The sequence below is a fragment of the Lampetra planeri genome, chromosome 31 (assembly GCF_965212315.1).
Source record: "Lampetra planeri chromosome 31, kcLamPlan1.2.h2, whole genome shotgun sequence".
Lineage (NCBI taxonomy): Eukaryota > Metazoa > Chordata > Hyperoartia > Petromyzontiformes > Petromyzontidae > Lampetra > Lampetra planeri.
The window spans coordinates 5,506,189-5,521,657 of record NC_136137.1 but is presented as its reverse complement, the minus strand read 5'-3'; the positions used below and the strand labels follow the sequence as shown (position 1 = coordinate 5,521,657).

General features: G+C 52.7%; 1 protein-coding gene and 1 long non-coding RNA gene across 2 annotated transcripts in view; one reads left to right on the top strand and one right to left on the bottom strand.

The window, feature by feature from the left end:
- Positions 1 to 15,469, bottom strand: part of LOC144729134 (uncharacterized) — a 350,979-nt gene that overhangs the window by 128,275 nt on the left and 207,235 nt on the right. The gene's annotated exons all lie outside the window — the stretch shown is intronic.
- LOC144729127 (advillin-like) overlaps positions 1 to 15,469 on the top strand; it is a 36,016-nt gene that overhangs the window by 8,325 nt on the left and 12,222 nt on the right. Inside the window, 12 exon segments of the mRNA XM_078609084.1 lie at positions 832 to 913; positions 1,362 to 1,436; positions 2,214 to 2,410; positions 3,407 to 3,515; positions 6,232 to 6,294; positions 6,296 to 6,343; positions 6,970 to 7,175; positions 7,586 to 7,664; positions 10,880 to 10,978; positions 12,674 to 12,827; positions 13,727 to 13,827; positions 15,095 to 15,232. Of these exon segments, the coding sequence (XP_078465210.1) occupies positions 842 to 913; positions 1,362 to 1,436; positions 2,214 to 2,410; positions 3,407 to 3,515; positions 6,232 to 6,294; positions 6,296 to 6,343; positions 6,970 to 7,175; positions 7,586 to 7,664; positions 10,880 to 10,978; positions 12,674 to 12,827; positions 13,727 to 13,827; positions 15,095 to 15,232 (1,341 nt within the window). The 5' untranslated portion in view covers positions 832 to 841.

The window sequence follows — 15,469 nt, the reverse complement described above, 5'->3', positions numbered from 1 at the left end:
TGGGCAACCGTTGGCACCCAGTCCTGGCTTGCATTCTCGATTGTTTGTGGGTTTCTGTGCCTTTGAATAACTCTCTCTCTCTCTCTGCGAGTGAAATCAAACTGCGCGTTTATCATCATTAAATATATTGTAAGCGATTTGCCAAGTCTGGTTCTGATCTCATCTCTAGAAATGCAATCTTGGTTTGCCAGGTGGCACACCAGCAGAGCGAGTGGCCCACAATTGGAAGGTTATGAATTCAAATGGCAAATCCTGAGTGGCGGTTGACTCAGCCCATCATCCTTTCAGGGTGGATAAAATGAGTAGCACTTTATGGGGAAGTGAAGAGGGGTTGTCCTATGGACCAACTCGCCTCTGGCATAAGAATGTGGAATTTCCACCACTGGCTGAGGGCTGTAAAAAGAGGATGAGCACCATTGCCAAGCAATGCTCATTTGAGAAACATGTGTTGAGACTATTTAGATGATGTTGCTGCTATAAATTTCCACATGATAAGCCACTTCGTTGAGCTATCATTTGTGGCTAGGTTGCTGCTGAAAAATAAGCTGATTACTCAGTTAGTTTTATTTGTATATTTTCAGCGATGTGTTTACTTTCCTATAATTTGCACTCTCATCGTGTTTTTGTTGTTGTTTGTTGTTGGAGCGCTCTGACCCGCCCCTACTGGACATCTGTGAAAAAGAGCTTAATAGCTCATCGGATTCCTCCAGTCTGGAATAACGATTCTAATTCTGAGCAGGAAATTACTTTGACCTGGCTTTCCACGAACGATTCTGAATCCATCATCTCTGCCAATGTCGTCTCCCTCTATTTTCTCTCCTCCGCACACAGAGACGCAAAGATGCCGGAACTCAAGGACGACATGTTCAAGCAAATCCACAAAAACCCTGGCCTGCAGGTCCTCCGCATCGAGGTGAGACCCAGGGGGGTCAAGCAGGGCCGGAGGTCACGGTGGTGGTGGTGATGTATGCAGCATCACAATATTTATACCGGAGGAATCCGATGAGCTATAAAGCTCTTTTTGACAGATGTCCAGTAGCGCGTTCATCGTCATGCATCCTACCTGTGAGCCCATTAGCGACGATATGCCCAAATTAATGATGGACGTTACGGTAGTTTTGGTGATGATTTTAAATTATGATGATGTTGCTGCTGTTGCTGGTAATAATGAAGATGACAATGTTTGCCGATGATGATTATGATGGAGAACATGTTATAATGATGATCATCTTGACCCGTGATCATACACCTGAGGAGCATGTGATGAACACGTGATGAACACGTGATGAACATGTGATGAACATGTGATGAACATGTGATGAACGTGTGATGCTGTTGGTGGTTCGTGTCTCCCTGTAAAGGCCATGCAGATGGTCGCCGTGCCAGAGAAGAACATCGGCAGCTTCTACGAGGGAGACTGCTACATAGTCATCTCGGTGGGTGGCGAATATCAACTTTTAAAAAAACGCGAATATTTCCAATACGTTCCTTCATAAGACGACGATCCCGCATGAGACGTTTCCGTTTTTTCGAAATGCGGCGGTTTAGCCGTGCGGGCGTACACAGCAGTTCGAGCGACTCGGAGCTTTGTTGAATATTTGTAGAACACGGAACGATGACGTAGGCCCGCGAGCGATACGTCGGAGGGATTCCTCCGCAACCGGCCCGCCGATCAGGTCGATCCGAACCCTCACGGAACCAATGGGGAAAACACTCTCAACCGGTGAAATGATCATTTACAGCCCTATCCACTGCTGGATGGAGGCCTCCCCGCCCTGCGTCGGGTAGTGCGGCTTGCTTGATCGTACTTCACCACGCTGGTCAGCGCGGGTTGATGAAGTTGGGGGGGGGGCCGGGCGGGAGGGGGGAGCCCAACACCGGGCTCAGATCTCGCTCGCCACTCACGTTAGCCGTGGTGTTCCGGAATCAAACTTGGATCGCAGGCAGCAGTGGCATAGCTATTGAGAAGTGCACAGGCGGTGCAACCGCACCGGCGTCCACGAGCCGGAGGGGCCCAGGCCTCGGGCTACGAGGAGGGGGACACGGCGGTGTTGGGGGAGGGGGGGGGGGTAACCATCCCCACAACGCTACTACGCCCAGATTTCTAATCGCGATCGAAATCCTAAGTTTATGATGACACTCTGCCCCACCCCCCGTCCCCACCCCGTTCACACCACGCCCTCCCCGCCACCCCTGTCTGGCCCCCACCACAGATCCGCAAGGTGTCCTCCCAGCTGGTGGTCGACATCCACTTCTGGCTGGGTTCGCAGTCGTCGGTGGATGAGCAGGGGGCGGCGGCGCTCTACACCACGCAGCTGGACGAGTGGCTCGGCGGGGCGCCCAAGCAGCACCGCGAGCCCCAGGGCCATGAGTCCGACACCTTCAAGGGGCACTTCAAGTCGGGCCTCGTGTACGGCTGAGCGATTTTTTTTTTTTAACCTACGTGACTTTACCGAAAAAACCTAAGAATATGTCGCGGAGTGTTTGCCATTTCGCGATTGATTTGATAGATTTTTTTTGGGTGGTAAAAAAACGAGAAAAAATAGGTTGTGTCGTTAAGCCCCTTCTTCGCCCGGCGTGGCCGGTTTGATCAAGGTTTTTATTGTTTGGGTTTGAGCGCGTGAATATAAATGTGTCGCTAAACCCGCCACCATCACCACCGCCGCCGCCACCGCCACCCGACACAGTCAATTGGTAATGTTTGTGACGTGAACAAAATGTGTTGATTAGTTACTATTTCAGCACACCCACTGATGTTGGAGTCAACTCACAAAAATGATTACTCGACAACACTCGTATGAAGGTCGGAACGGCACACGAGTTGGTGGGTGGGTGGACAGCACCACGCCCGACCACCCCTGTCTCCACAGTGGCGATGTTCAGACATCGCACCAGGTATTCATTTGAGACTGAGTCGACCTAGGGGAGGCTCAGGGACGGTCCAGATATTCGCCACCGTTTTTTGTCGGTGAGAGGGAAATCGAACTCGGGTCGCAGGGTTCGTAACGCAGCATGATAATCGCTACACTACCGCTCCCCACTAAACAACAACAACCGCTATTTGCCACAAAGTGGCGGTGACGTCATCACTGCGCTTGTGCCAGGCTATGCGCACTTTAAGGCCACGTGAAGTGGCGAACGGCCGTTAGCAGGAGGTCATGCGACAGACCCAGGTACCATGGGTTCACTGGCTGAGATGACTGGCCAATGCATCACCTGTGCCTCCTACTGTGCCAACTACCACTGCCCATCACCACAGCCCATCACCACAGCCACACGCACGCAAAGGCAAAGATCCCCCCCCACGTGGCCACACAGACTGTCGGGGGAAAGTGTCGTTGGCGAGTGACCTCCGACGCGCGTGCACTCGCACGAGCCGCCGTTCACCTCCCCCCTTGTGTTGCAGGTACATGAAGGGCGGAGTGGCCTCCGGGTTCAACCACGTGGACTCGAACTCGTACAACACGCGTCGCCTGCTGCAGATCAAGGGCCGCAAGAGCGTCATGGCGACGGAGGTGGGTCCCACGAGGAGAAGGGGGATTATGGGGCCCAGACCGTGCCAGAGAGTCGCTGAGCGTGGGCATTTCCAAGATCTCGGGTTAGGATGTGGGTTCCGGCCGCCGTCATATTGTTTCTAATCTATTTTTACCAGGTAAGGTCCCACTGAGCTACGTGGTAATTTTTCAGAAGCGGCCTGGCCAGCACAAGTGATAGCACGAACGAAGTGGCTTATCGCGTGGGAATTTATCGCCGTTAAAATGACTCTGAACGTGTGACGTTCATTCTAAATGTGGAGGGGAAAAACCGGAGGACCTGGAGAAAAATCTACGAGACCGAGAGTGAGAGAGGCATGCAAACTCCAAATATACAGCAGGCATTGTCAGGGTCGGGATCAAACCCACGACCTCCTATATTACAGGCAAGGTAGTTAACATCTTGGCACCATTGTTCAGTTGCATCACACAACTTAATAAGAACATCTCCCTGAATTGACATTTATTCAAATAGCAGTGAAGGATTATGATGATAATACTGTAAATTTGCAATGCGCCGGAGAGTTTTGGCTCACTCTCGTGCAGTGAACACTGCCTTCTGCTGTGAGACCTTCCATTGGAATGATGCGACACCGATAAGCTTGGGAAAAAAGGGACAACAATGAAAACCTGCCACTTGAAGGGTTCTCAGAGGTTAGCTCTGTGGTATCCGCTTACACGGTCCGCTCTCCGACACGACACGAAGGATCGCCACTGCTCTGTGAGATGTCAAAATGCTTACCACCTCTCATGACGTGATTGTCATAGCGAGAGCCAATATTAGGGGGGGGGGAATTTTTAAATGACACAATCATGAAATCCTCAAATTGCAAAAAAGAGTGTTATTAGAGAGTACAATACGTCTGCGGAGGAGATGGAGCGATGGAGGCCTTGCAAAAGAGGTAATGTTGTTTCACGTGCCTCAATGGGTTTGTTTGTTCTCTTGGCTAACAGAGACAACAACAACAACGACTGAGCTCGTAGACAGATGGCTCGTGGATTATTACATCGCAGGATTGTGGTTTAGGGGAGGCCTGCATCCAGCAGCGGATTGCCCACTGTGGTGGCGGTGATGATAATGATGATAAAAAAAACCCAACACATTTGTTTTTGGGGTTTAAAAGCTGACGTCGCACGGTGATGATACTGGAGCACCAGGTGGCATAGGTAACATTGCCCAGGTTTGTTTTAACATTTCAATAAAACAGGTTTGGTAAGAGAGACTTAAGTAAACACAACAGAGCTTCTATAGCGACTGTGCTCACCACGCACCAACCACCACCACCCACTACCCTCCACCACCCCCAGCACCACCACCCCCCACCAACACCACTCCGCACCACCATCTGCTACCCTTGTAAAGTGTTGAGAGCCCCCTCTGTGCATCATTCATCGTTCTTTTCACATTAATGTACAAATTGCACACGAGGCCTTTGCACGTCCCAGGCCCCTGTCGATTGGCAAACTGAACACGACGTGCTGCACGTTAACGAACCACGGCGGACACTGGAGGCCACCCAGTCCCTCGTAAGGCGCATCGCAGAGATAAGCGACTGACGTTGTGGAGCAGCGGCCGATGCTATAAGTCGACGTCTCGGCCTTGTAATCGTTCAATGGCGCTGTGTCCGACGGCCTTGATGTGGCAGCCATTGTTCACGGAGCTTGTGCTCTAACGACCACGTGCTTCATCGATCACGTGCTGCACAGACCACGTGCTCCATGGAGCATGGCTCCATTGATCACGTGCTCCATTGACCACGTGCTCCATGGCCCAGATGCTCCATCGATCATGTGCTGCACCACGGACCACGTGCTCCATGGCCCACGTGCTCCATCGATCACGTGCTGCACAGACCACGTGCTCCATGGAGCATGGCTCCATTGACCACGTGCTCCATGGCCCACGTGCTCCATCGATGTCGTGCTGCACAGACCACGTGCTCCATGAAGCATGGCTCCATTGACCACGTGCTCCATGGTTCACGTGCTCCATCGATGTCGTGCTGCACAGACCACGTGCTCCATCGAGCATGGCTCCATTGCCCACGTGCTCCATGGCCCACGTGCTCCATCGATGTCGTGCTGCACAGACCACGTGCTCCATCGAGCATGGCTCCATTGCCCACGTGCTCCATGGTTCACGTGCTCCGTCGATTGCTCCACTTTGCAGTGGCAGACAAAGCCGCCGTTTAAAGCCCACTTGTGTGGGAGTTGAGCGAGCCCATCGGCAGCACGATGATGCCTGACCGCCATCATTCACCACGATCCGCAGTGCACGGGGAAACCAGAAAAAGCCAGGAAGGGGTTCGGTTGGGTCGCTGGTGAGGTATCTGTTGGTGGAGGTTGAGATGCCTTGAAGTAGAGGCACCCCATACAGGTGTTTTGACAGGCGTGTCCGGTGTCACTCACACCTGTGCCCAGAGGTTTAGAAACAAGGCCAGGTAATTTGAGCGGCAGCAATTGGTTTTATATTTCTGGTCTAAAGCAGTGGAGAGAGTTGGTAAGTACAAAACGATTTTGGTTTTGTATTTACCGTAATAAGGTTACCCACGTTGACATCACGAAGGTGCGTTTTTCTTTCAGAATAATTGTTTTGGAAAATTATCGATGCGTCTCTTGTGATGTGCCTCTGTGATGTTCCCTTGCGATGTGTCCCCTGCGATTCACCTCTTGTGATGTGCCCCTGTGTCACGCGAAGGTGGCCTTGACCTGGGACAGCATGAACAAGGGCGACGTGTTTCTGCTGGACCTGGGCAAGGTCCATCGTGCAGTGGAACGGCCCTGACAGCAACAAGAACGAGCGCATGAAGGTGCCAGTAACCTTTTATTTCAACGTACAGGGCAATTCACCGATGGACGTACCCCAAACGCACCAGGGCAGGCAACGCAACAGCGAGCGTTGTCCGCTACGGATGACAAATGATGACAATGATCCTTAATATCACGTGGATTTGAAACCCATTTCTTTAGAGAGCTTTTTGTGTTTAGTTTGTTGTCCTTCGGCATGGTCGACTACGTATGGTGCGAAAGAAGTTCAGCATATGTACATCATAACAACCGTGACAAAAAATCACATAAGTGAGCTTGGGAAGAACAAGCCGCTCGAAGGGATGATGATGATGATGGCCGGTGGTCGCGATTAAAAAATTAGTGGAAGCCAAAGGAGGGAACGTGTCCGACAGTACGTCATCCATGTAGATGGAGCGATAAGATCCTCTCGTGTGCATGATAACGACGACGATGATGCTGACCACGGCGATGTTTGTCGTCGTTGTTCGTTGTTGTAACGTTCCGACCCCGTGCCCCTGCTGGACATCTGTGAGAAAAAGAGCTTCATAGCTCATCGGATTCACCCAACATAAACACACAATCCTCACAATTCCGATGTTTGTGCATCTCAACCCGCTCCCTACCGACCGACCGACCGCGAGTGCAGGGCCTGCAGATGTCCATGGACATCCGCGACCGCGAGCGCGGCGGGCGCGCCCAGATCGGCATCATCGACGGCGAGGACGAGAAGGCCTCGAGCGAGCTGCTGCGCGTCATGGTGGCCGTGCTGGGCGAACGCAAGAAGGCGCTCAAGGACCCCGTGCCCGACGACCGGCCCGACGCCGCACAGATGTCCAACATCAAGCTCTACCAGTGAGCGGTGGGGGGGGGGGGGGCGGGGGGGCGGGGCGGGAGGGAGGGGGGGCGGGAGGGGGGGCAGGGGGGCCGCCCCCCCCCCCCGTCAATCACTGTAGAGTACAGTATTGCCTCGTTATTCACGAACTGGCGATCTGTAATTTGTGGGCTATCCGCAAACTGCATCTGGAACTCTGCCCGATTGCATCGAGAGAGAGAGAGAGAAAGTGATGAGATAAGTGATAAAGTTACGTGTTTCCGTGACAACTTTCATATATTTAAGAGCTTATTGACACATTTAATGAAGGTCATTAATTAAATGTGCTATTCACGAACGTCTCCGGAACGTACCCCTCGCGAATAACGAGGGAACGCCGTACCATTATGAACGCACTCCTTGCGTGTGTGTGTATGTGTGTCTGTCACAGCCTGTCAGATGCAGAGGGGAAGCTGGTGGTGCAGGAGGTGGCAACACGGCCACTCACCCAGGACCTGCTCAAGCACGACGTAAGGCGGCGACGGGGATTATGGGCGAAACACAAAAGCGGCATGCTCCCCCCCACGCACCCACCCCATGACCCCTTATGCCCCATTCCCCAATTCTTCGATGCACGAACTAATAGATTTTTTTTTAAATCGGTGATTCCATTCACGGTATGCACGTCAATGACAAAACTGGAATTGTCTTCGACCTTGGGGACGTTAATAGGAAGCTAAGGCAAACATCGTGGCTTTTACTGACGACGTGTAATGGACACTGTGCACACCGCCACAGTGGCCGTTATTGTTTTTTTTTTAAACAAAGTCTCCCTGTCCCAAATAATTTGTTGATTTGTTTTTGTTTACGAGGCAATATTGGCAGACGTAACGTCACACCTAGCTGCTGAAACGCATCCGGGGAGGGCGAAAATCATTCGGACCTCGCTGAATTGGCAGTGTCGGGCGGTGGCGGGTTTAACGACACATTTATATTTACGCGACTACGATGGAAGAGAGGGGGGGGGTGGAAAATGGCATGGCAACCACGTCCCCATTTCAGTCCTTGCAACAAAGACTCTTCCCTGTATAGCCTTAGCAGATTGTTGGGGCAAGTGCTGTAAGCGAGCACTGGGGCGCCACCGTGGTGAGATGTTAACTACCTCGCCTGGTATACAGGAGGTCGTAAGTTCAATCCCGACTTTGACGCCTGCTGTGTATTTGGAGTTTGCGTGCCTCTCTCCCCGTGGTCACGTGGAGTTTTCTCGGGGTTCTCTGGTTTCCCCCTCCACATTAGAAACACGCGATTAGAGTATGTGGCTGCTATAAATGTTCACGTGATAAGCCACTCCATTGAGCTATCATTTGTTGCCAGGTCCCTTCTGAAAAAGAGTTGCATACCTCATTGGGCATTACCTGGAAAATAAAATAGTTTATAGTCAGTTACCTATGCTGGCTGGCACGGCACACGAGGGGGGTGGGTGGGCCAACACCACGCCCGCCCGTCTGCCTTTGTCTCCCCAGTGGCGATGTTAACTACACACCGCACCGGGTACTCACTTTGAGGCTGAGTCGACCTAGGGGAGATTAATCGTCACTGATGTTGGGGGCCGTGAGCGGGAATCGAACTCGGCTCTCTGACGGGTTAAGTAGCACGGCTCAGAATTCGCACGTCGGGACCCACGGCATCCACCGCGTGGACATCACTGCAGCGCCTCCCCGCTGCGCCCCGACCTCCTTGCCAGACACAGAGAGACTCATATTCTTAGTTTTTTTCGGTAAAGTCACGTAGGTAAAAAAAATTAGAATTAATAAAAGTAAAATAAAAAAAAAATCACGACGTTTCGGAGGCAACACAAGCTTCCGTCTTCAGGTGGAACCGTCACAGCACGATTTTTATTTTATTTGTATTTTATAAATTATTTTGTATTTTTTATTTTTTTTACCTACGTGACTTTACCGAAAAAAACCTAAGAATATGAATCTTCCAGTCACGAAATGTCGTGATTTTTATTTATTTTTATTTTACTTTTATTAATTTTTTAATTTCTAAATTTTTTTTTACCTACGTGACTTTACCGAAAAACCTAAAAATATGAATCCTTGCAATCACGAAAGCTTCAAATCTAGAACAGAGAGACCCCCCCCCCACCGCTGCCCCCAGACGTAATCTCCGCTTAGTTAACAAAGCCCCGACCCATCGTGACAGACCGCGAGAGATATCTACAAATAGAGCGTCGGTGGCACCGTGGATCACGGAAATGAAACTGGATATTTCATTAAGAGATGAATGCCTTCTACCACTTCCCGCCCCACCAGCCCGCCTTTGTTTGACAATCATAGTGTTCGTTTTATGGGTAATTAACTCGCAGGGAATTGAATGTTGTTTGTTTTCCTCCGATTGTGTTACTGGTCCTGGAAATATGACGCCTCCGAGCTCAGCTTTTAAAACTGACAGGGCCGGTAGGAGTAAAAGCCTTTAAGCATACAGAGACACGGATAAAGATCCCCCGTGTAGCCTTCACGGGCTGTTGGGGCAAGTGCTGTTGGAGAGCACCGCTGAAAGCCGGCACGGCACGCGAGCTGGTGACGTGGCTAGTAACCACGCTCGGCCGCCTTTGTCTCCCCAGTGGCGATGTTTACACACCGCATCAGATACTCATTTGAGGCTCGCCCGACCTAGGGGAGGCCCAGGACCGGCCCAGATAATCGTTACCAGTGTTGGCCGTGAGAGGGAATCGAGAACACGCACTGCATGCCCGGCAGTACTGTATAAACTAAACTATTTAAAACTATTCTATTTTTTTATTTTACTAGATAAAGCCCACTGAACTATTACCTCTTTTTCAGAGGCAACCTGGCCACAGGTGGTCTCTCAACGAAGTGGCTTTTATCATGTTGGAAATGTATAGCAGCCAACATTCTAAGCGCACGTTTCAAAATGTCGAGGGAGAAACTGGTGGACCCGGAGAAAAATCCACGGGGATATAGACACGCAAACTCCAAATATACAGCAGCAGGCGTCAGGATCGGGTTCGGGTTCGAACCCACGACCTCCTGTATACCGGGCGACGGAGGTAGCATCTCGCCACCACGGCAGGGCCCATGAACGGGTCTACCGCCACAGTTATTCGATCGGCAGACCGCGTGTGCGGTGGGGTCAAGTGTTGGCACTCCCACCTCTTCGACGGCGCCTGGCCCGCACGGAAGAGTAGGCCAAACACCACTCCGGAGCTGCCTCGAGCGGAGGCCACTTCTGCTGGCAGCGGAGTGAGCAAGGAGCCACGGGGCTGTGCTCTTACCACCGTTCGTCGTTTGAATGACTCTATTATAATAAAGGTTTATTTGTTGCCTCCGAAACGTCGTGAATTTTATTTTATTTTTATTTTACTTTTATTAATAAAACAATTTTTTGACCTACGTGACTTTAGCGAAAAAACCTAAGAATATGAATCCTTGCAGTCACGAAAGCTTCAAATCTAGAATTTATTTGGAGGGTTAGATCACGTGGATATTCGTGTCGTTAACCCACCACCACACAGCCAATCAGTAATGCTTGTCAATGGAAACACAACGTTGGCAATGAGCTACTACTTCAGCCCACCGATGTGTTGGAGAGTAAATTGACAACATTTACAATTCGAGTACTGTGACGTTTCGCTGGTCACATCCAGCTTCATCAGGCGATTTAGCCAGAATTGGCGTTGTTGTTAATGTTGTTGTTGTTGTTATTGTTGTTGTTTTAGGACAGCTACATCCTGGACCAGGGAGGGGTGAAGATCTACGTGTGGAAGGGGAAAAACGCCACCAAGCAGGAGCGCCAGGGGGCCATGAGCCGGGCCCTGGTGAGTGAAGCCTCCTCCCTCCTCCTCCCTCCCCCTCTCTCCTCCTCCCTCCTCCCCCCTCCTCCCCCTCCTCCTCCCTCCTCCTCCCTCCTCCTCCCTCCTCCCCCCTCCTCCCCCTCCTCCTCCCTCCTCCTCCCTCCTCCTCCCTCCTCCTCCCCCTCCTCCTCCCTCCTCCTCCCTCCTCCTCCCTCCTCCTCCTCCCTCCTCCTCCCTCCTCATCCTCCTCCGCCTCCCTCCTCCCCCCTCCTCCTCCCTCCTCCTCCCTCCTCCCTCCGCCTCCCTCCTCCTCCCCCTCCTCCTCCCTCCTCCTCCCTCCTCCTCCCTCCTCCTCCTCCCTCCTCCTCCTCCCTCCTCCTCCTCCTCCCCCCTCCTCCTCCCTCCTCCTCCTCCCCCTCCTCCTCCCTCCTCCTCCTCCTCCTCCCCCCTCTTCCTCCTCCTCCTCCTCCTCCCTCCTCCCCCCTCCTCCTCCCTCCGCCTCCCTCCTCCTCCTCCTCCTCCTCCCCCCTCCTCCTCCCTCCTCCCCCCTCCTCCCCCCTCCTCCTCCCTCCGCCTCCCTCCTCCTCCTCCCTCTTCCTCCTCCTCCTCCTCCTACTCCTCCCTCCTCCTACTCCTCCCTCTTCCTCCCTCCTCCCCCTCCTCCTCCCTCCCTCCTCCCTCCTCCTCCCTCCTCCTCCCCCCCATCTTCCTCTTCTGCTTGTCGTACGGCTGCTGATGTAGATACAGAGCAACAGTCACAAGTACACATTCAGGCGGTCGCGCCAGACAACCGCGTCAGGAGCAGCGGGGTGTTATCGCCACGATGTTTACCTTCGCATTTGAAGGATATTCATCGGGCACTAAAAACGTCGCATGTCCGACCGTCACGTGTCTGCCCCGAGACCACCATTAACCAGCGGGGGGCTGGGTAGAAGTTGAGGAAGAAGTCCCAGCGGCAGATTGAAACCCTTCTCCCGGAGCGGTGGTCGAAACGTCGGTGCGAGTTTCCGTGAACCTCACCGCAGCCCCTCCACCCAGGAGGAGTACAAGCAGGCGCGCCCAGGGCAAGGGCACGTGCGGTGGGGTATAAAGTGGTGGGCACGGCCCGCCTGTGCCAACGCAGCTTTAAGAGCTCGCCGTAGTGGAGGCGCGTCCGCCTGTAGTGGCGTGAGCGAGCAATTGCGTGGGGGGGGGGCGTGGGGGGGGGGGTGTAATATTATTGTGTGAGTCCTCCGTAACAGTCCTCACAGCGTCGGCATTCCCTACCCCCTTACACGCTGATGTCCATCCCTGCACCGAGTCGACCGGCAGTAACCCCGGAGTATGAAGAGAGTGGATTGGTGGATGAGCGGAGGGGGAGTGAACGGGAGAGGGGGCCGTGTGGATAAGAGGAGACGTCGGAGGAGTGACGGGGAGAGAGAGAGAGAGAGCTGTGGATGAAGGAGGGAGCTGTGGATGAAGTAGGGAGCATTGGATGAGGGAGGGAGCTGTGGATGAAGGAGGGAGCTTTGGATGAGGGAGAAGGGAGCTTTGGATGAAGGAAGGAGAGAGCTGTGGATGAAGGAGGAGAGAGCTGTGTGTGGAATAGAGGGACTGGAACCCTTTGCTGTATCCGTGCGCTGGTGAGTGAGGAGAGCGTCCGCTGCAATGCGATCAGGCAGGAGATGCCACGATCGCATTTGGTGGTGTCTGATTGGCCTCGACGTTCTCTCGCTGCAGGAGTTCATCAAGGCCAAGGGCTACCCCTCGAGCACCAGCGTGGAGGCGCTCGCCGATGGGGGAGAGTCTCCAATGTTCAAGCAGCTCTTCCAGAAGTGGACGGAGAAGGGGGAGACGCAGGGCCTGGGCAAGACCCACACAGTGGGCAAAATCGGTTTGTAATAACAACAACAACAGTGATGCCGTTACATCCGCCACCACCGCCACTGTCAACACCATCAACAGCACCCCAGCAAACGAGGAACCTTGGACCAACGTTGGTCCAACGGTACCGACCGCTCGACAACTTTGCCCAACGGTACTACCACGACCACAGCCGCCATCACCTCTGTCAACATGAACAACAACAGCAACAAAAATCATTGAATGCTAAGTAGTTGGTGCATTGTCTCATAATGTCTGTGCCTGCATGTGTGAGCGGCCGCGTGGCGGTTAGCGCGCTGCGCTACGAACCTGGAGACCCGAGTTCGATTTCCACTCACGGCCAACACCGGGGACGATTATCTGAACCGGTCCCGGGCCTCCCCTAGGTCGACTCAGCCTCAAATGAGTACCTGGTGCGATGCGTAAACATCGCCACTGGGGAGACAAAGGCGGTCGGGCGTGGTGCTGGCCACCCACCCCCTCGTGTACCGTTCCAGCCTTCATCCGTGCTCGCTAACAGCGCTTGCTCCTACAGTCTGTTAAGGCTATAGAGGGGATCTTTGTCTTTGTTCCATACGTGTGCTTGTGTGTGTGGGGAGCGGTAGTGTAGCGGTTAGCGCGCTGCGCTATAATCCCGGCGACCCGGGTTCGATTCCCGCTGACGGCCAACACCGGTGACGATTATCTGAACCGGTCCCGGGCCTCCCCTAGGTAGACTCAGCCTCAAATGAGTACCTGGTGCGATGTGTAAACATCGCCACTGGGGAGACAAAGGCGGTCGGGCGTGGTGCTGGCCACCCACCCCCTCGTGTACCGTTCCAGCCTTCATAGGTGCTCGCTAACAGCACTTGCCCCTACAGTCTGTTGAGGCTATATGGGGGATCTTTGTGTGTGTGTGTGCGCGTGCAGCCAAGGTGGAGCAGGTGAAGTTCGACGCCAAGATGCTTCACGCCAGCCCCGAGCTCGCGGCCGAGCAGCGCATGGTGGACGACGGCACCGGCACCACCGAGGTGACGCACAGACAACAGAAGAGACAAAGGTCCCCTGTGTAGCCTCGACCTTCTTATCGGGGCAAGTGCTGTTTGCGAGCACTGCTGAAGGCCGGCATGGCAGATGAGCTGGTGACGTGGCCAGTAGCCACACCCGGCCGCCTTTGTCTCCCCAGTGGCGATGTTTACACATCGCACCCGGGTACTCATTTGAGGCTGAGTCGACCTAGGGGGGGGCCAGCACCGGTTCAGATGATCCTCGCCGGTTTTGGCCATGAGCGGCAATCGAACTCGGCTCGTTGAGATTGTAGCCACTGCTCCTCGACGCACGTGTCGGAAGAACTTGATAACCCGCAAAATCTGATTGCGCGGAAGCTAGCGATGCTCGTGTTGAGAGTGAGGCAGGTTAAGTTCATGAACAGAGTGGACTAATTCGATGGTACAATAACACGATCTCTGCTCATCCTCGCTGCAGTGGCTTCTGGCTGGCAATTGAACAAAGACGGTAACCGTAACGCGCGGCGCTTTCAGATGCGCTTCTGCGGCCGTCTGGAACGTTCTCCTTTATGATATTCGGAAGCCACCGGGAGCTATGCACTTTTAGATAATCTAGATTGAAAACTCATTTCTTTAGAACTTTTTTTTGCGTTTAGTTTGTTGTTCTTCCTCCCGCACCTCTGATCAGCGTGGTGGGCTACGCACGGTGCTAAAGAAGTTCAACATACATACAATACATAAGCAAAAGTGTTCCGACGAAGCCATCACCATCACCACCGCCATCGTCGTCATCATCATCATCAACATAATCGTCGTTGTCATCATCATCATCGTCATCATTGTCATCATCATCATCATCATCAATATAATCGTCGTTGTCGTCATCATCATCGTCATCATTGTCATCATCATCATCAACATAATCGTCGTTGTCGTCATCATCATCGTCATCATTGTCATCATCATCATCAACATAATCGTAGTTGTCGTCATCATCATCGTCATCATTGTCATCATCATCATCAACATAATCGTCGTTGTCGTCATCATCATCGTCATCATTGTCATCATCATCATCATCATCAACATAATCGTCGTTGTCGTCATCATCATCGTCATCATTGTCATCATCATCATCAACATAGTCGTCGTTGTCGTCATCATCGTCATCATTGTCATCATCATCGTCGTCATCATCGTCATCATCATCGTCGTCATCACCGTCGTCATCATCGTCATCAATATCATCGTTGTCATCATTATTGTCATTATTGTCACCGTCCCCTCCCAGGTGTGGCGCATCGAGGACCTGGAGATGGTGGCCGTGGACAAGCGCCGTCACGGCCAGTTCTACGGCGGTGACTGCTACCTGGTCCTCTACACCTACGAGCGCAACAACAAGCCCTCCTACATGCTCTACATGTGGCAGGTAAACAGCGCTTGTTGATAGCGGCAGCAGCAGCAGCATCGCCACGTGTTCATCAGCATCAGCATCATCAGCAGAATGATCATCTTGAGCAGCAGTATCGCCACGTGTTCATCAGCATCATCATCAGTAGAATGATCATCTTCAGCAGCAGTATCACCACGTGTTCATCAGCATCATCATCAGTAGAATGATCATCTTCAGCATTAGTATCACCACGTGTTCATCATCATCAGCATC